Below are 21,292 nucleotides of genomic sequence, written 5' to 3' on the forward strand. Positions count from 1 at the left end.
GAATAAAATAAAATAAAACAAGAAAAAATTAAATAAAATAAGATAAAATGAAATTAATAAATTAAGAAAATTCACTAAACCTAGGCTATATTCTTGAGACTGATATCTTTTTTAAAGCAGTGAAAAACACCGTCTTCTCACGTCTTTGCCTTTTATCTGCAAGTTTTTTTATGTTGTAAAGGGGTTTAATATTAGCTATTTCAGCAAAGTAAGTAGTCGTGTTTCATTTGTCCTTATGTTGGCATTATACTAGAGAGAGAGAGAGCGCTATTAGTTGCCTTAATGTTATTAAGGCAACCAATAACTCTTGATGAATAGTCTTTCATTTCATTCATTTATTTTAGGCTATAATTATATTTTATTTGATAAATAACTTTACACTATATGATGATGATGATGATGACTGAGATTTCGTACAAAAGCCAATGTTGTGCCTTTTACCAGGCATCATTGTAATAAACAAGTAAAAGTTATTAAAGCTTAACCAACATCATTATCATTACCATCATCATCGTCATCACACAAACTCAAAAACATCCCTACAGATTACCCTCTGTCTTTATCTTCATCTGTGACAGTGATGCACTGTAACTGAAAAACCTCCAATTACAGGTACAGCCTCTAAATTCAGAATATTTATCTAGGACAAAATGACTCGTCAAATCATAAAAGTAGGTGAAATAATCTGACAATATGAAAGTGGTGTGAGACCAGTGTGACCCAGATTCTGGAGGATGCATTACTTACGCACAGCTGCCTGGATCTGCTTCCCCACACTGTGCCTGCCTGTCTGCCATTCACAAGCCACACCATACTCGTCATCACAGCATATGCAGCCTATTGCTGCAGGGCAGCGTAGGCCATAGGAAGTGGGAGAAGAGGAGCACATAGTCAGGGATGAGTTTCAATTATCTATGTCATGTTCTCTCCTGCAGCGGTCGTACACTTGTCCAGAACTGGTGTCCCAGGGGTGCTACTTATATGCATGGGACATTTTTGAGCGAGATAAAGCAGACAAGCAAAGTGGGTGAGTTTGGAGTATTAAGCTGCACTCCATTCAGGCTCCTGCTGAGGCCAGCACACAGACACCCAGATGGAGTGATAAAGTGAAAAAACATTGTGGTTGCAGGCAGAGAGCAGTGAGGAGAGGGCGGGATGTGTGTCCTGTTTTATTTTGCTAAAGAATTGACTCAGAGAGCGAATGTGTGTCAGGGAACGGTAATGAGTGTTTCTATTAATTGTTTTGCCTGAGGTATCACTGTTTCACTGTTTTAGGCAGCATTGTATTTTGTGAATCTGTGTTTGCACCATGCTCCCTCTGAAAGAAAAACTGGAGAACGTTCTCAGAAAGTGAATAAAGGAACGTTTTTCCATATAAATAGCCATGTGATAGGGCTTCCTGATATCTCCTCCTTAGATAAAGGAAAAACCCAAGGTGTTATTACATTAATACTGGTGATGATTAAAGTGTTTAAGTGAGGGTAGGTGAAATCATCCTGAGCCTGTGATATGTGTCAAAGAAAAGGTATACTGACTATGTGTCATGGGATAAGTTATACAAGCATCTTAGTTGCCGATTTCTTCCTGGGAAAAACCAAACTACTTCACTCATTAGCAATGATAACGGTAGATCTAGTCAGTCAGCCTTTTTCCATTTCTTTTACCCAGTTGAGGAACACAGTAATGTGACGAGTCACTGTTTTTATTAATTTAACATAATCATCTTAGGTTTTCAGCATATCAATGAGAGCTGTCCATAATAAGCTTAACATATTCATGACTGCTTGCAGATTGATCTTATTATAGCTTTTAAAGATGGCCTTTGGTATTCAGAAGGGGCCAGGGAATCAAATGAGGAGCTAACCTGCCATCTGTAGAAGATTTAGTTGAAACAAACTCATACACATAAAGGGACACTGAATCAAACATTAGGCACCTTTCAGGCAATTTCTGGAGCCAGCCACCAAACTGACCCATTTTCCACAATGTAAACCCACATCCCCAGTCTGGAGTGCTTGTGGTGACGTAACATTTTCATATGAAGGTAATTAGGCTTCCCGGGCATGACTCACCACTGTTAGTCACTAAAAAATCTGAGCCTGATGTTCCTGGTCCATCCCCAAAACCATTCATTCATAACATGAACATAACAAGACAAAAATCTCATGTGTAACAGTAAATAGGGTCTTTGAAGCTGCTTTGGATGTGTAAAAGCTTTTCAAACACAGTAACATAAATCTGCCTCTTTTTCTGACTTTACAAGTAAGATATGAGGTGTTTAATGTTCATTTGGACAGTCCAGGCCTACTTCACTCTACAAATGGACTATTTCTGCCTTCACTCAGAATCATAATAGAAGCTGTTTAATGACTCAATTAGAAAGGTTAAGAGAGTTATACGGTTGTCTTAGCATTAGTTCCATTGGCCCAAGATGTAAATAAACAATGTGTTGCACAGAACTTTTTTTTTTTTTTTTAATATTACAGTCTTTGTTGATTTATTTTATCTTATTGAGACAAAACACAAAAAAATCGAAACTAACATAATCTCGAATCTAAAAGGTTGTAACTAAAGGCTTGGCTGTTTACAGCTATTCCTACTCTCCTTGTTGTATCACTTAATTTTTCTTCTTCTCTGCCTTCTTTTCCACTCAGGCCTCAAATAGCAGCAGATCAATACAAAGAGGGCTGGCAGCTGAAGGAGGGACATAACCCACAGGAAGGAGCCGAGTTTTTTCCCCACTTGGAAAATGTGTAGGATGTGCCAATGATTTAAGCACAACTGGACTTCATAATAACATTTATATTATAAAGTACTCATGTTTTAAGATGATCAGTCAGTGGCACCAATTTCATGAGACTTGGATTAATTTGCTGTCTGAGAAATTAAGGGATTTCCTGTAGGCTATCTAGATAGTATGACAGCATGTCCTCTGTTCTTATATTAGTATCATAACATAAACAAGCACGTACAATATTTTTCATAGTAGATGTAATTATAAACTATCACAGGTCTTGAAAACTGAACGAAGTGTTAGCTGGCTACAGCTGATCCAGAATTACAGCCCATTTCCCTGCAGACAGAAACTTCAAAGGTCAGAACAGCTACTGGGCTGCATTTGTGATGGAAATACTCATCTTCACTGCAGTCAATGTCCGTTCTCACATAACCCTTCTGGTTGCTATGGTTGCTGACCATATCTCCTCTCCTCCTCTTCAAGTGTCTCTTCCTGTGAGAGTCACTGGCAATGCCGGGGGAGCCCATGGGTGGGGCCTGTGCTGTATATACAGGGACCTGTTACCATAGACACAGACAGGACATGAAGAGGGGGGCTGAGTGAATGTGGGACTAATGGCCTCCATTCTGTTGTGTCATATGGCAGCTTTTAATCACTGCAACTGAGGGAGAGGGTTTGCCAGATATGAAATTAGGAAAGATGATGGTGAGTCTCCATCACTTGAGTCTTAAGTCACTACTTTCAGGACAGGGGATACCGACAGAGACAACAAACAGACTGATGTAAAAAAAAAAAAAAAAGACCAGCTTATTTCAATTTTCAATCAGCTAAGTAGTGACCACATGGTAAAAAGCTTTGAGTGATGACTGTGACCATCTCAGACAGGGGCACAGTAGCCCAAACAAATCTGCAAGGGGTTTTGCATAATCAAAAGATTTGGACTCATAACAAGCTCATTATTACAAATATCTATCGTGAGCTGCCTTGCTCAAATTAGATGAGAATTGCGTCAGTGAGTGCGTGTGTGTCTAAGTCCACTTAAAAGACAGATTGCCTAATATAGATTGAAGGTGTGCATGTGAAAGACTAAAACCAGTACAAGGGTCCTGCTTATCCTCTCAACTGGATTTCATTAATCTACTAATCGGGAGGCATTTACATAACTGCTTTAATGCAGCAGCAGTTAAGCAATTACTGCTCCCATTTCCTTCTTTTCCCACAATGTGGTATCTACTCTCATTCCCAGAATTGAACTTTAATCTCACTCTTTCTTTTGAGTCCTTCTCTTTTCTGTTGTCTGCTCCATTTCCTTTTTTGCCTGGGTCTCGCTCTTCTGAACTTTAATGTTTTCCTGCTGGCAGGTTGCTCTGTATGAGAGCAAAAAGACACACCTCTGAACAAAGTTACAAACTTAGAAACATAACCTTAGTAACTTGTTTGCTCTTAATTAACATGTTATTTTCACAGAATGAAACACGTAGTAAATACTACACTCAAATCACAGATTTGGAGGCAGGCTATTAAAGTTTTACCTGTTAGTTTTGCAGAAGAAATAACTCAAGCTACCTTTGCCTGTACTCTCTGAAATGTGTAGTTTGGATCATGTGATGAAACTTAGTTGTTGGACAAACACTGAATCCAAAAGTGAATCAGATTATATAGTTGTTATTTATAAGCACCTTATGCTTTTCTTAAATACTTAAATGACTTTTGTCACTGTTGTGCTAATTCTTGTATATTCCCACTGCCAATGTAACTTTAAAATATCATGTACTGCAGTGGTAAGCAAATAGCAGCAATAATCTGTGAGCCAAACCCCCCGCCCCCCAACAAAAGCTGAAATTTTCCCTCTTATAGTTTCCATCACACCTTTTATCAAACTGACTCCACACTCATAAGGTTCCACCTACTGGTGTGGCAATCACCATACACCATCTGTTATTCCTGGGATTTGGGGGCACAGACCTGTCAATTCAAGGGTCAAAAAGAATCATCTTAATAATCTCATCTATATAATCGAGCTTGTTTTTAGTGATCATTGTCCAATAGCTTGCATTAGAAGCACCAGAATGATAAAACTATGTTCACATATGGCAATAAGACAGAATTTCAAACATTGTGATGAGCAGGCCTTTTTTGTAAGTCTTTTAAGTCAGAAGTTGATAAACATGCAACTTTTAAAAAAGTAAAAATTGGTCAAATCCTTGGTTCTCAGCAGAAATTTCATCCCTTCTCAAAGAGTGAAATAAAGCAGTTACTCTTGCCAGACATGTTGGCGTCTGGCAAGAGTCACCAGTTTGCTTTTTTTAGGCAGCTTTGGAACAAATGCACATCTGCAATAAGAAAAGCTAAATCTGACTATTATTTGCTTTTAATCCCAAAATCATATTCAGATCTAGCAAAATACTTGAAGGCGGTGAATTCTGTAAACCACAAGTCTTCTGTTTCATTTCCTCCTCTCACCACAGCTGAGCAAAATTTTTTTGCTGCAGCTCTTTGTTGTACATGATAGTAAACTGAATATTTTTGGGTTTCAGACTGTTTATATTCAACCATAAATGGAAGGTCAAGTTTATTGAGTACCGATAACCTATCGATTACAAGTTTAATCTAGTGGCACAACTCAAAGCATACATTTCTGTATGTATGTTGTTGTTGTATGTTTCTGTGAAGCAACACTTTTTATAAATGTGATTTATTCTTAAAATACTCTAAGAATAAAATGTACTGCCATTTAGTCCAAACTTCATGGGACAAAAATACTGTATGATTCTTTATAACATTTATCATAAAAAATAGTAACAAAATAAAAATGGACTACACTATCATAGCTTATACATCCTATGCAAATGCAAAAGTAAAACGAAGAGATTATTACTTATAAAAAAACAAAGCAAAGAATATATTTTATCCGTTTTTAATGTAATTTCAAAGACTGTACAAACTGAAGGAAAATAATAATCTTTTTAAAGTTCATCACATTTGTAAATAAAAACATGTCATGTAGGCTACTGCCATCTCCTGGTAGAAAACAAACATCCTGTTGTTGCAAACAGAAAAAAGAAAATCGAATGAAATCGATGAAATCGAATAATGATTAATATAAAGTGAGAGTGCATTTAAAGAGGTCTCAAGCTCAACTGTAGAAACTTATTTTTGAATTTAGCCCATTTAAACTGGTGTTGATAAATGAAAATTAGTGTCCCTGATCTTAAGGATTCAGCCACTTACCTTTAACATGAAATCTTTCGATGGTTGATTGTTCATGACTGAGATAAATTGTTTGCGCTTTCGGCCGCAGCAGCCAATCAAATCGCGTTAAGGAAAGTGAGTCCTCTGTTTTGTCCAATCAAAACCATCATGATACGAAGTAGGCGTGAACGTCGAGTGGAGCAGCTGGCAGACTTTCCTGTACATTGTATGTGTTTGGAGTTTGACCGACTGCAAAACAGCGGACAGGAGGAAGATTTTACGAAAGCGAAAGGGAAGAATGACGTGGGACACCGAGTAAAAAAGAAACTGATATATTTCTCGAAGTATTTTCACTTGGAGGATTTAGAAATAAATCGGTACGTACGTGGTAAAGGTGAGCGGACAACTTTAGCATTAGCAACAAGACCACTGGGTTATCTAAGCTGCCTGCCACATCTGCCACTGTCTTTTTGTATCTCGGTATTTACACTGCAGTGTAGCTGTGAATGAATAGTGGCTGAATTGTGATCACTATTAGGATTATCTGTATGTCAACCCCACCAGTTAAATCAGTGTCATTAGAGCCTCCTCGTACGGGTCAAAGGGGGGTTCCCTAAACTGCAACAGGACTCATCACGTTCCCAGTCAGGGCACTCAGCGTCAGAGATGACACCGTCTCAATATAGCTGCCCGGGAATCCCTTAGAAATAATGTCTAAAATAGACTGCAGACCACAGGACGGGTCTGCTTTCACAGAAGGCAAAAAGTTTTGCACAGCTGAAACAAACTTAACTTAAACTTGTATATATATTATACAGGGATGTTAAGTCCTGAGTAAAAGGGAATTGGACTGTTTAGTCAGCACATGTTAGTACTCAGCTGTGTGTCATGGGGGCAAAAAAAAAAATGTGCAGACTGATATATAGTTCCAGTCTACTTCTTTATTAGCCATCAGTTGTTATAGTGTTGTTAGAATGAAAGTCTGCAGGCGCTTGGCGCTTGGGTCTTGGTGGCATATGGTTGAGAGCCACAGGTGTCTGCTGGCACCATGTTAAAGGGGAAGCAGATATACAGTACTGTGCAAAACCTTTAGGCGCTTATGATGTTTTATTTTGACAGATTCTCTGTCATTTCTCTGATTGTGAGTTTTCTTTTTGACTGATTTGTTGTCTGATGCGGTTTTCAGCCATGGAACCATCACTGACTGGCAACTCATCCACCCCAAAACCAAGCCCATTATCTCCCACCACCCTCAGGGCGGGCCCCTCCTCATCCAGCTCATCCACTATCACAACCACACCAACCTCAGACCGACCTAAACCTAAACTCAGCATGCCAACACCTCCAGCCACACCCTCATCCTCTCCCTCCACTGCCCCCCCTCGGACTTCTCCAGGTCTTTCTTCCCGCTCTTCCTCCCTGTCCACGCCACCTGCCTCACCTCTCCGCCAGCCCACCAGGAGCCTATCTCACGTAGGCAGATCTCAGCTCAATGCAGCCGCTACAGGGAATCCCCTAACTGGATCCTTAGCTGCTGCTACAGCTCCTCAGCCACCTCCCACACCTGAACCAGGTGAGAATCAAACTGACCTTTGATCTTTTACACTTTAAATCCTAAAAACAATCTTTACTACACTATTTCCCCTCCCTCTTCTTCAACAATCAGTGCAGCCAACACCCCCATTTTACTGCGTGTACTGAAGTGTCTCCATAGCAACTGTAGACATTTACCACAACATGTAAAGCAGCCTTTCCCATTCTGCTGACTTGAGAAGAAAAGCCTGTCTCACCCCTATCTTTTGATAGAGCTTCAACTCTGTTTATTTTCCACTAACCAAATCCAGAATTTAAAGTTCACATAGTAGGAGATCTTTTAGTTCTGCTGAGGATATCATGTTTTAGTTTGCTGCGTGACTTTGCAGTGACATCTTGTTAATATGGAGTGTTACTGGAAAGTGTGAAATCTAACACCTCAGTCATTTCATTTGGACCATTTTTTTTTTCCATTAGATCTAATCCCGCCCCCTGAAAAACACACACACCATACCATGTGCCTAGCTGTTTATAATTGAAAAGATAATCATAATGTAGCTAGTGAAAGTAAAAATGGGAGACAGATTGCATCGCTGTGTGAGCGTGAGTTGCATCAACGAAGCTAGCATCTGCTGTTGACTGTGCTAAGCAAAAAGTTATTTTAGGGTTCAGGTGGTGGGTTACATATATGAGCAGCATAGCAGGAGCACAGACGGACATCTGACGGAAGCTGCTGGATCTCATCACATTTCCTTTTGCTTCCTGTAACAGACAGACACAGACACAGCACCACCTCCCTCACCAGTATCACTTACATTGTGTGGGCGTTTTGAAACTTGGAGAGTGTTTCCACATTTGTTGCTGCCCACCATCTTTTCCCTGGTGTATATAGTTAGAGAGATTTATCATTTGCTTTAAGAACAACAACTTTTCCATCTGGCCGCTCTATCTCTAGTGAGGCCCTGGGATTTGAGAGTAGCAGAAGTCATCAGCTGAAAAAAGATGATAATTAAAGTGGCAGGGTTCAGTGGGACAGTCTTATCAGGACAGGAGCTGTTTCTGGAAGGATTTGACTCATGCACATGCTCTGGGATCACTCGCGTCACTGACCTGTTTCCATATGCCTCTTAATGTTTATGTGGACCATGTGTGCAAAGTATTGAAGAAACATGAAAAGAACATGATGAAAACCTAATTCAAGACTAATTTAAGCTCTTAGCAAGAAAAATAAAGTAGCAGAAGTATTTCCTAGCAGAAAAATACAAAGAATTTTAGTCTTGTTAGTTGTTTGATTTTAACTGGAAATGACTTGGATGGTTGTCGAGGAGGAGAGAGAAGTTAAGTTATTCCCCAGACTACACTAGTTGCTGTAAAAACTAGTGGTTTCGCACAATTCTCCTATTTACCATAGAAATACTCACATACAACAGTATATATACAATTGTTTACTGTAATCATATTTAACGGCCACAAATTTATCACATGGTTGATTTTGTTTAACACTGATTTATCTAGTGTCACTAATACAATGTTTTAAAGACCCATGAAATCGACTACAGTGTTTAGTGAATGGTTTCCTGTGTCCTTCAGAGGAGCCAGAGGAGGAGGTCACTTTTGAAGATCTGGAGGTGAGAGCGAAGTCAGGAGATGCTAAAGCACAGACCAAGGTCAGTGTCAATGAACTCACTGTAAATGCTGTTGACTTTAATGGCCATATGGTGGGCACAGAACAGATCGGCCAAGTAATGATAAATGTTATTTTAGAGTGACATTTTGATGGGAAGGACAGGTCACCAAGTCAAAGTGATGCTTGCCTTGCAAGTCTTAAAGTGTGTGTGTGTGTCTGTGTGTCCAGATGGGGCGTTACTTCCTGGCATTAGCAGAAGAAAGGGATGAGGAGCTGAACAACTGCACAGCGGTCACTTGGCTGGTCCAGGCTGCTAAACAAGGCCGCAAGGATGCCGTCAAACTGCTGCAGCAGTGCTTGGCCTCCAGGAAAGGTACCAAAATGTCCCACTGTTAACACCCTCAATCTATAGGTAACATAAAAATCGTTGGTTTGATATTATGAAAGTTGCCTGGGAATAGTTTGCCTTTTAACATTATGCACATTTGCCTTCTTTTGTTTTTCAGGCATCACTTTGGAGAACTTTGAGGAGGTGAAGAAGTTGTGTACAGAGACTCGTTTCGAGAGAGGAGTTAGGAAAGCGGCTCTGCTTATGTACTGGAAGTTGAATCCAGAGAGGAAGAAGTCGCTGGCTGTTTCGGAGATGCTAGAGAACGTTGAGCACGTCCACGCAGAGCCAGGTAGCATGGGAAATATACTTTATTTTCGACACACCGACATCATACAGTTTATTAAGTTATATAAACTGAACAGGTAATACAAATTAATACAAAGAATTAAAGACAAAAAAAACAGTAAGCTGCATATTGAGGGGAATTTTTTACCATCTCATATAATCATTTCTTCATCTACAGGGAAACCAGTCTCGCCTGGTCCACTAAACAGCTCTGCCAAGAAACAGAGGAGAGTCCTGGAGACAATGGTCACCAGTGAGGGTATGTGTGATCTCCTATTTAACATACACAAGTCATCACAGCTGTGATTGTTTACATACATTTTGTAATTAACGTCTAAGATGCCCCAAAGGGAATAAAAACATTATTTTTATTCATTCAACCAGATGAAATCGTAGTTACAACAAGAAAAAAAGTGACTTGTGAGTTAACATACAACACGTGTCTTCTGTGTAGCCAGTTCCCTTGTCGGTCTTGACGATTTCGTCGAGATGACTAAGAAGTACGCTCAGGGTATTGCACCGTCACCAGTTATGGCTGCTGCAGGAGGCGATGATGAAGATGACGATGATGGCGTAGTAGTGAAGAATCCAGATGAGTTGCCGCTGCACCAAAAGGTGGGAAGCTCTCTGTCTCTGTAAGGATGTAGCTGTGCATGCTGTCCCTGTGAAGATTTACCTCGCATTTCACACTTTGATTAAGTTTAATGTGTTTGCTGAACCACAGATATTGTGCCCATTATTAATCTGCTGTATTATCCACTTCTAATGTTACCTTTTGTTTTTTGTCTGGTGTACAGCCACTGCATCACTTAAATTATAATCATAACCAATGTGTCCACAGTTGATTCAAACCAAAAATAACCAAAAACAATTGAAATAGAACCTGAGATTCTGCTGAACTGAACAGAACAGCTGATAACTGGAAAAGAAAATAATTATATTCTTCACATTTTGCATTTTTGTTTGATATTGAATAGCTGCTGATCATTTTTCTCTAGCTGCTGAAGTTCCCTCTGTACGCTCTGCTGGAGATCAAGGAGCACCTCATCGACTGGGCGTCGCGGGCTGGCATGCAGTGGCTCAGCGCCCTGATCCCCACCCACCACGTCAATGCACTCATCTTCTTCTTTATCATCTCCAACCTCACCATCGAGTTCTTCATCTTCCTCATCCCCCTGCTGGTTTTCTACCTCTCATTCTTCTCCATGGTCATCTGCACACTGCGGGTATTTCAGGTTAGTGACAACTGCTATCAATCCTGTAGATTTTGGATCAAGCTCAGTTAAAAATAACATTAAATTTTGAATGAATACACATTTCTTTCTACAGAATTCAAAAGCATGGGAAAACTTTCGGGCTCTGACAGACCTGCTGGCTCACTTTGAACCTGGTCTTGATATGGAGCAGGCTGAGACCAACTTTGGATGGACACACTTAGAGCCTTATCTGTATGTTCATCCCTGTTTACCTTCATCCATATGTAAACGTGTTCATTCCTTTGCTCAGTTTACCACTTTTAGTTGTTTACTTGGTTTCGTTAACGGTTTAGTTTTGTTCACGTTTCACTGGTTTTGTCATGCAGAAACAATTATGTATTTAAAAAAAAAAATAATAATAATAATTTTAATGTTACAGTAATTAAGAGTAAGAGTAACTTTTTTGTTTTAACTTCTGGAACCTAAACATTAATAAAACAAATTGTAAGAACATATAAAGAGTTGAGAAAGAAAAGTTGTTGTATGAAAATAAAATGTCAAATTCAAGAAAGCGAATCGAATCAAGATGACAAATACACATATGCAAAATGCTTGTACAGCAGATTAAGTACATCCTGTGTCTTTGTGTCCCCAGGTACTTCCTGCTCTCGGTGGTCTTTGTGGTTTTCTCCTTCCCTGTTGCTGATAAATCCTGGATCCCTTGCTCAGAGTTTGCTGCCATCGCTCTCTTCTTCACCATCACTGCCTTCCTCAGCCTTCATGCCTCTGCTCAGCTCTTTGCTCGTAAAGCCCTCCTCACAGAGGTTCTCTCTGGCGCCTGCTCCCTCACTTACCTCCTGCCAGACTCCTTCCGGTTCCTCAAGGTCTTTGGGGCGACGTTCATCACTGTGCCTCTAGGGGACGTTGTGGCGTTAAACCTGGGGATGCCGTGTCTGCTATATGGACACCTTTTCTATCTCCTCTTCCGTATGGCCCAGCTGAGAGGCTTCAAGGGCACCTACCTGTGCCTGGTCCCCTACCTGGTCTGCTTTACCTGGTGTGAGCTCTGCTTGGTGTTCCTCAATAATGCCAGTGCAATAGGACTCATCCGCACCTGTGTGGGCTACTTCCTTTTCCTGTTCGCCCTTCCTATACTCTCACTGGGCCTGGCCGCAATGCTCCTCATCCAGTTACTGCAGTGGTTCCTTGCCCTGGAGGTGACCAAGATGGTTGTCACACTGACCGTTTGCTTCGTGCCAGTTGTGTTGAGGCTTTGGACTCGCTTCAGCCTCAACCCCATTGCCGTTTTTCGGTCTTTGTCACGGAGCAGCATCGTCAAGCTCATCCTGGTGTGGCTCAGTGCGGTGGTGCTCTTCTGCTGGATGTACGTGTACAGGTCTGAAGGCATGAAGGTGTATAACTCCACCCTGACGTGGCCTGAGTACAGCAACCTCTGCGGTCCTCTGTCCTGGAAAGAGTCCAACATGGCCCAAACTCAGATTCTATGCTCTCATCTCGAAGGACATCGTGTCACCTGGACCGGACGCTTCAAATACGTCCGAGTGACCGACATTGAGAATGGGCCACAGTCAGTTGTTAACCTGCTGCCTGTGTTTGTGGGGAACTGGATGCGGTGCCTGTACGGTGAGCCGTATCCTTTGTGTGAGGAGGTTAGAAACGCCACAGCTGTGCCCCAGCCTCTGCCTGCCCCGGCTCCCCCTCCCGAAGACCCCCTCTGTAAACTTAAAAGACTGGCCAAGCACGAATGCCACGTCAAACGCTTTGATCGATACAAATTCGAAGTCACGATGGGCATGCCGCTGGAGAGGAAGACCAAGAACGGGACGATCATAGAGGATGAAGACGCAACTAAAGACATAGTTCTGCGTGCTAGCAATGAGTTCAAGTCTATGCTCCTACACTTAAACACAGGAAGCCTGGTGGAGTTTAGCACCATACTGGAGGGGCGTTTAGGCTCCAAATGGCCCGTGTTTGAACTGAAAGCCATTCACTGTATGTCATGCGGTGGTGCTAGAGTGCCGGGCCGTAGGCAATATAAGATCGAACATGACTGGAGGCGCACGGCTCAGAATGCCCTGCAGTTTGGTTTTGACTTCTTCTTTAACCCCTTCCTGACCGCTCAGCTAGAACAACACTCAGACACAGAGACTGAAACGGAGAATGTGACACAGGAGGAGGGATAGAGGGAAAGAGATCTGCCAGACGCATCTCTGGGAGAAATGTAGAACTGATGCTAAGAAGTGTGATAAAATGCGTGTAATGATAATACTATCCTCAGCGGAAGAACATTAATGATTGTATGTCTCTGTTCTTAACAGAATCTAAATATTTTGTTGGAGAGTTTCTTACTGTAGTGGAGTGGACAGACACTTAAATATTTATGGAATCTGTACTGAGTGAGTTTGTGTTTGCATTCTTCTAGGGTTTGAGCCAAAATGTGTGAGAGTACATAATATAATGACTATGAAATTTACAAAGGGGGAGAAACACAAACTAATGAGCTTTTTAATAAGTAAAAAAACCATGATCAAACTGCCTCAGCTGGAGTCACTAAACATTTCATCCCATCTAAGCTGCAATTGTGGTCACCACAAGAGTCTGTTAATTAAGTAATTTTGGTTTAGTTGGTTTGCCATACAAAAAGTGTGTCCGCTGCACCCAATTTCATGTGTGTTGGTCAATATTGTGACACACTATGTGGCCAAAATCATCAGTATTGACATTTTACACTTTCCTTGTTATACTGTGCTCTCATTTCCTTTTTGTGTCTACAAATGATAGAAGACATTTTTCTTTTGGTCATCCTTGTGATAAGGTTTTCCTTTCATGTCAAACCATAATCATCTAAAGTTATACACTACTATACATGTCAAGTATGTAATTTTGAAGTGGTTTTCAAGTGCCTTATAAGACATATTGTCAGTTAAATAGTAATTTTGGAGAGAACAGACTAAATCATGTCTTTAATCCTTTACCTTTTAAAAAGTTCACCTGCCTCTGTGCTTGTATTTATTACAGAGCTGTTATTCATGTGTACCTCAGCTGTTCTCTCTGTTCTTGTGTGTCTTGCTGTTTCTCCTCTTCTTTCTCCTTCCTTGTTTTGTCTCCATCTCTGCTGTGCAGAGATTTAATATATTGAACATTTGCAGCCCCTGAGTGATGATGTGTTTTTAAAATAGGATGTCACTACTGTTTTCTGTACTGTGACCCATAAATATGATGAAAACATTTGCTTGTTGCTGTTTTTGTTTAACATTAATTGCATTATATATTCATTTTAAACGCAAACTTTTGGCTTGAAGTTTCAGTGCAATAGGAGGAAAAACACAGGTGTAAATAACAAAATGAATGGTGGTTGAATTCCTTTTAGCTGTCTCAGTTTCAGGGTCCTGGCTTTGTGCATGCTGACTCGCTGTCATGACTTACTGGGATACTTGAATAGAACAGAGCCACCGTTCATGTAAAAAATGGGTATAAATTAGTTTAAATTCAGAAAGATGAAGGAACAAGAGATGTATTTAAAAAGCAAAACAACGTGAAAGTACAAGAATAACAGACTTTTGACATGGGAGGAAGAAAAGCTGGTGATACATCACATAAACAAAGCAGTCAAATCCATGGAAAAAAGCCAATTTTGCTCTGAATGCAACAGGAGATAATGGTGTTTTTTTTGTGTGAAGAAACTCAGGCAGTTTGAGCAAAGTTGAACCTGAATTTCTCATTTGTGCAACACAAAAAAATTTATACACATATATACACATTATTTATATCAATAAAATTCAAAATGGCTTCTTTTATTACTAGATTTTCCAGTAACGTTACCAGTAAATTAAACTACAAATGGTAAATGTGTAATTTTTTCAGCTTCCAAACGGGGGCATGGCAGGAAAAGTTTATAAAGCATTGCAGGAGTGAATCCTGGAATCATTTATCTCCAGGTGTAATAAGTGTGTCATGACACTAGGTGGTGCCTTAGACTACATGACCTCACCTATATCACAGACTGTGATGATGACCCCTTAAAGGCCCATATAAAATAAAGCTATAAAGCGTGCACATTAACATAATGGTTGTTTTACCAGCTCTGATTAAATTGCAATAAAAATCACAGCTGTACGCTCATTGGATGCAATTTTGTTGAAATCTTTATTCAAAAAAAAAAACATATTAACATTATTTATAACTGTCCATTTGACAATTTTGTCAACAACATACATTAACATACAAATATGTGAATCGACATTAGTTTGGTCAGGACGTGGAGTTAAACTGACAGATGTTTCCAAAAAAGGATAAATAAAAGAATAAACTTGTTCTCTAAAAATAAAAGCTTCTGCACATCAGCAAAGTAATCCGTGAGGAAGGCTGAAGAGATTAAAGTACCATCTCTCTGCTGTAGCTGTGGAGGCAATCATCAATACAGATGATGGAGTCCGCAGTCCGTTTATGGATGTTAAAAAAACAAAACCTCATATGTGTCAAAAACAGAGTTGATATATACAGACACCATTTAGGCCCTTTGATTTTTTTTTCTTTTTCTTTAAGAGTACAACATTAATCAAACATTCCCCATTCTTCTTGGTTCTCAGTTTCAGTGGAGTCGAAACTGATTCTTTGACGGCTTCATTCAAAATGTACATGTAAGTGTATGAACCGAACACTGGTAAACATGCTTCAGTGTCCGAAGACACAAACAAAGGTAGGAGAGCTCGGCCATCTATGGTTACTCGTGCTGCACTGGGCGCCGGGGCCCCTGAAGCCTTTGTACAGCTGGGTCTAAATGGTTAAGAAGGCAGCCAAGTCAGTCAGTCAGTCAATTTATAAACACCTAGGCTAAATCTGTTTGACATGCAGCATCATTTTGCTTGATTGTTGAAATTATTTTGTTTATTTTTAAAAATCTTTTTCTGCTTGATTTGAACTGTATTTAACGGCAAAGTAGCACATGACGCAGTTCCAGACCAGAAGCAGAATCCACAATCAGAGAAGTTGGATGACTGAAACACACTGTGTGGAGCAGATATGAGTGTGTGTCCTCATATTAGACCGTGGTGTAATAATCTATTAACTTCTGCTTCTATCTGCAGGACTGTAAATATTTTTACCTCACTGGACACAGTCCAATTGAGCTCAGAGGCGTCTGGGTGCACTTGGGTTAAGGGGAGGGGTCCCGAGTTCATCCTTGCACATCACACATATCATTTCAAATTGTCATTGTCATCATAATTACCATCATTAACATCATCTAACAAGTTACAAAAACAGAAGTGGGGTAGCTGATCTGAAATCAAACAAACAGCCAGTTACATAAATGCCCCATTTTTCATCAGTGCCGCTGGTAGACAACCACGAAGGGTTTTGTTACACAAAACAGTGGGCAAGGGATAAGAATAGGCTTTGCTCGAGCACACAAATACAGAGAGAAGAGGAGGAGGAGGAGGTGGAGAAAGCAAAAAAGAGCCTGAAGAAAAAAAAAAAAAAGACAAACATGTAAACATCTCTCCTGTCTGGGGGGGCGGGGGTTATCCCCATCAGAAGCTGAGCTGTAGCAATCACCACACCATCAAGCACAATCCAGAGGTTAACAATCAAGAAATCCACAGTTCGGACAATTTTGCAATCCATAATCCATTGCGTAATCCAGCCTGTTCCCTTTCTAGCCCTTTCTAGGTCCTTTCAGTGGCTGGGGAGGAGGTGGAGGAGTGTCAGAGAAGACATACGTGTGTATGCTTTCTGCTTATGTGTGTGTGGATTAGGCATATTCCTGTGTGTGTATGTCTGTTAATGTGTACATTCTGGCATAGTTGTGTGTTCAGGTGTAAACTCATTCGTATACGCCGCTGACATCCGTTCACTAATGCATCTCAGAGTTGAGTTTGTCCTGGAAGATGTACAAGTTGTTGGTGGCAGCGATGGCGATGATGTTCTCAGTCGGGTGCCAGGCCGTATGGAGGATCTTCTTAGTGAAGTCCAGGCTGTCCACGCTGATGTCGTCCTTCCGGCGCTTTCCTCCGGCGGCGCAGACCCTCCGGGGCTTCAGGACAGCTCGGGGTTTACTGCTCTCTCTTGATGCCTCCAGGGTCACGTCGCGTTTGGTGTTCCGGTCGAACATGCGGAAAAAGTTGTTGTACGCTCCCGTCATGATCACACTGCACATAGGAGGAGAAGGATCCTGTTACGACCGTCTAGAAACACTCAAACATTCTCCTTCTCTGTTCTCCTACTAAACTAATGAGGACTGTCATTGGCCAGATTTCGTAACCTAACCTTACACATCCACCATTCTATAGATAACTTTATTGGATTGATTCATCTACATCAGAAACAGGAATAGTTTATTCAATAGTAGAGAGTAACTAACAACTCAAGTACTGTATTTATGTACAATTTTACAGTGCTTGTACTTCACCTGACTATATTTATTTTATGCTTATGCTATATTAGGTACAGGTATTTTCATCCAAATATAAAATTGTTATCCAAATTTTTGTCCAAGACGTGATAACCTACACAACAGTATAGTGAAGTAGCTCAATGTAGCGTCAACGCAGCCAAATATAAATGCTTACATTGTTTACACAAATTATATAATAATTTAACACTCAAACTGAGATGACCCCTATAGATAAACAAGTAATAAACTCATAACATTGAAAAATTAGTTTTGAAAAACTCAGTGGCAATTTGTTTTTTCCAAAATTAGTGTCTAGTTTTGACTCTAGATAATCAACAAAAAAAAACGCTGTACATGAGGCAACCTTGTGATAAAGATGTGTATCCTATAACTGAATCGTCCCTAATTTGATTCTGGACAGAAACAAAAAAAAAACAAAACAGTGAACAATTTAAAAAAAAAAAATAGATCCTTAGAGAACTGTTCACTGTGAGGTCTGCGGATTATCCTGAGCTACGAAGACACAGCTACTGGAAAGAGCTGCTGCTGTTGAATTTTTCAAATGTAATACTTCAGTGCTTTAAGAGAAATTCTGTTGATGTCTATTTGTACTGGATCAATCATTGTATTGTATTTGGGTAATGGATACTCCTCTTTGAAATTTCTAAAAAACCTCAGCACATAAAACAGAAGCTATTAGCATGGCAAGATACCACCATGTGAATGTAGAAAAATGTGTTTTTTGGAAATTGGGTGAAGCCATTTAAAAGCTTAAAAACACCCCCAGAAAATACAAGCAACAGTCTTCCTTTCCTCACCTCAGACATGTTGAAAATACAAAAAACAGACAAAGATGTCTGGACACTTCAGGTACCTGTCTGAGCCGTTCCATGCACACTCAAACTTGTCAAAGATGCAGTCGTTTTCATAAAGGGAACACAACTTGCTCCGGAGGTAATCATGAACCTGGAGGAATAAACACACACACATGCACAGGTATGATTACACATGAGTCCAGCACACAGCTGCTACACTCCCAGGTACTGACTCTCAATGTAAACTATAAATAGAAGAGTGAGCAGAAGACGAAGATACACACACACACACACACACACATACAAATCCCAGCACAGACAAAACACATTAAATGTGGGCAAGTTGTAACGCAAACCTCTCTGAAGGCAACACTAATAAGACACAACACCAGCCCTCAGCAATAAGAGGGCCAGGAGTACATTTTAATCTAAACTCCTTTTCCATATCAGTAAATCCATTACGATCCAGCTCTCTATTACCAAACCCACCAAGGGCATGATAACAGAGACACACATGTGAACACTCACACACAAACATATTCACTGACTAATAACTCTTTTCCCTAGTGCTTTCATTCGACCTGCCTGTGTCAGCACTGTGCCGGCTCGGTGGTGCAAAGGTTTGAAATCTACACCTTCCTCCAGCCACGGTGCTCTGCATTAAGCCCCCTGTTTTCACATTCTGCATAAAGTCAGCAGTCAACAGTCGCCTCGCAATCAATAAACGGTCAAGCTGAGGTCGGCTCATGGTTGTACATCAAACCTGGTGACATTTTTGTTTTCCCCTGTGGATCTTTCTGCATAAGGTGAAATGATACAGTGACAGCTGGAGTTGAATATACTGTCTTTTTTTTTTTTTTTCCCAGCCCGCATGATCTCTGATTTAGAGTACAGTGCCTCATCAATCATGGATTTGTGCATATTTCTCATGCCCCAGGAGAAATACCAGTGTAAACTTTCCAAAATAAGGAGTTCAGCTCTGAAATTATTTTTCTCCCCTATGTTTCTCTCAGTTCACTCCATTCATCCACATATCTCTACCATGGAACTCTCTCATCCTCTAATTTACAAACTCTCCCCTCATTCCTCTCTCCTCCTCTCATCACACCATCCTCACACCACCTCAACAAACCCTCACCCCTCTCCACCCTCCCTCCCCCTTCTTCCTCCCTCTCCATGCTGCATTGCAGATCTAGGTGTGGGGCGCTGTGTAAGGTATCCCTCCTTCCCGCTTCACTTTATGAGTGGAGGCTCGGCAGCCTATAAATAGCTCCAGTGCGTCTTAGCCTCCCACTCCTGGCTGCCTCATAGGCCCTCACACGTCAAGCAGACACACACACACACACACACACACACACGCACGCGCACGCACACGCACGCACGCACGCACACACACGCACACACACACACTCACCCACACGCCCGCGGCAGGAATATTAAACACACGCTGAAAAAAGGGAGTTGATAAATACTTCTGCCGCACATAAATGCATAAACACAGGCTGGTGTGGCTGATTGTAAACACTTAACAAGTGACATTATCTGGAGACAATTTGAATGTCGATGTGGGAAAGTTGCATACAAAAATAGAGAAAAATCTTTTTTATCAGCTTAGTACTTAGTGTTGTATGTGTACATTTTTCACAGGATGTTAGGCCCACTTAATGTCCACCACTCATACATGGTATAATGATAATTTACTGTTTGTGTTTGTCTCACATGTATTAATCTGCTAAACACACACAGATGCACTACAGATTATAGCCCAAAGTTAAAAACTCAGTGAGGGTTTCTGGTGTTTCTGCACTGATGGGAAGAAGTGCATTATCTGGCACGTAATCAATCCAATTATCCTTAAAAGGTTTAGGAAAAATCTAATCATCAGTAAGTACAGTGATTCTGAGAGGCAGCCTTGTTCCTGTGATTCATTTCTGTCTATAATTATGCACATTTTCCAGGATGACAATGCTGTCTTTCAGGGACAGTTAGTCACCTAGCAGTTTGGACAACACAACTGTGATTTCAGTCGCTAACACTTGCGTCAAGGCAGTGACCTTCTAATACAAACAGCTACACAGCAAAGAAAAAAACAGTATTAAGTGTTTAATTAAGGTGTTTGGCCAAGAGCCACTAGAACAGCTTCAATGCTCCTTGAAACAGATTGTAAAAGTCTCTGGAACTCTAATGGAAGGACGAAACAATATTCTTCCAAAAGATATTCCCTCAACTTGGTGTTTTGATGATGGTGGTGGAGAGTGCTTAACAACATCAGTCGAAAAATTCTCATCGCTGTTAAACTGGGTTGAGATATAGTGAGTGCAAGCAACATAGCGTACAGTACTTCACATAGTTCAGTGACACCTCATGTTGTGTATAGAAGCATCTGCAGTTGCATTGTTTCTTTTAATTTTTTTCAGTTTGTCTTTCGGTGTGTGGATATCAGCAGGCATAGAAGTATCGGGTTATAAAGTTGATATGACTGCATGTTTTAGTCAACAACCAATGTATGAGCCGGTAATGATGGAACAATAATAACACAGCCAATGAGCTAGTACAAACACGACTACAGTATTCTGTCTGAACACCGCCGCTGTGCCAAGATTAGTAAAGAGTATTTGGAATATGAGAACACGAGCGGAAATTCCATCTTACACTATACATCTCAAATTCCAGTTGTGATCTTCAGTAATCCCTGCTCCCTGGGAGATGAGTGAATTGAAAAGAAAATATGTTAATGCTTACTAAACCACTGATCAGTTCACTTTTCCTTGAGTAAATTTGCTCCTTGCCAGACAAAATCTCATCAAAGTAGCTGAGCCTGAGAGAAAATATTCAGTGTGTTTGCTGTATTTTAACACAGCCTCATGTTTTTCAGTCACACACCTGGTACGTCTCCAGGGGCTTGCTCTCCATGTTGAGGTCCCAGACTTTGGCAGTCAGGTAGTCTCTGGTGAGCAGGTAGCGGCCACTGTGGCTGAACTTGACGTCTGACACAGAGGAGATGATCTCGGAGAAGAAGGAGCGGGCGCTAGGGTCCTCGGGCTCCTCAAACACTGGCGAAGGGTGGGAGATTAATAAATGGAGTGGGAGAGAGTACGACA

At 40.7% G+C, this 21,292-nt stretch overlaps 2 protein-coding genes across 4 annotated transcripts in view; one reads left to right on the top strand and one right to left on the bottom strand.

The window, feature by feature from the left end:
- Positions 1-6,136: 6,136 nt before the first annotated feature.
- wfs1 (wolframin ER transmembrane glycoprotein) lies at positions 6,137-14,184 on the top strand. 2 transcript variants are annotated; one of them, XM_022760410.1, is made up of 10 exons: positions 6,137-6,323; positions 7,116-7,502; positions 9,053-9,129; positions 9,318-9,462; positions 9,596-9,769; positions 9,944-10,024; positions 10,220-10,380; positions 10,764-11,000; positions 11,095-11,213; positions 11,617-14,184. In XM_022760410.1, the coding sequence occupies exons 1-10, from the start codon at positions 6,158-6,160 to the stop codon at positions 13,163-13,165; spliced, it is 3,096 nt and encodes a 1,031-aa protein (XP_022616131.1). In that variant the 5' UTR covers positions 6,137-6,157; the 3' UTR covers positions 13,166-14,184. The 2 variants fall into 2 exon arrangements, with proteins under 2 accessions (XP_022616131.1, XP_022616132.1); XM_022760411.1 differs by having other exon boundaries at positions 6,222-6,306.
- A 2,264-nt stretch (positions 14,185-16,448) lies between these two features.
- The window catches only part of ppp2r2c (protein phosphatase 2 regulatory subunit Bgamma), a 21,139-nt gene continuing 16,295 nt past the window's right edge, over positions 16,449-21,292 (bottom strand). For both annotated transcript variants that reach the window (XM_022759906.1, XM_022759905.1), the window contains 3 exons: positions 21,075-21,244; positions 18,251-18,342; positions 16,449-17,131 (listed from right to left, as the gene is read on the bottom strand). In XM_022759906.1, the coding sequence (XP_022615627.1) occupies positions 16,837-17,131; positions 18,251-18,342; positions 21,075-21,244 (557 nt within the window). In that variant the 3' untranslated portion in view covers positions 16,449-16,836. The remainder of the gene's footprint in view (positions 17,132-18,250; positions 18,343-21,074; positions 21,245-21,292) is intronic.

The sequence above is a fragment of the Seriola dumerili genome, unplaced genomic scaffold, assembly GCF_002260705.1.
Source record: "Seriola dumerili isolate Sdu_G_001 unplaced genomic scaffold, Sdu_1.0 BDQW01000331.1, whole genome shotgun sequence".
In the NCBI taxonomy this organism is placed as follows: Eukaryota; Metazoa; Chordata; class Actinopteri; order Carangiformes; family Carangidae; genus Seriola; species Seriola dumerili.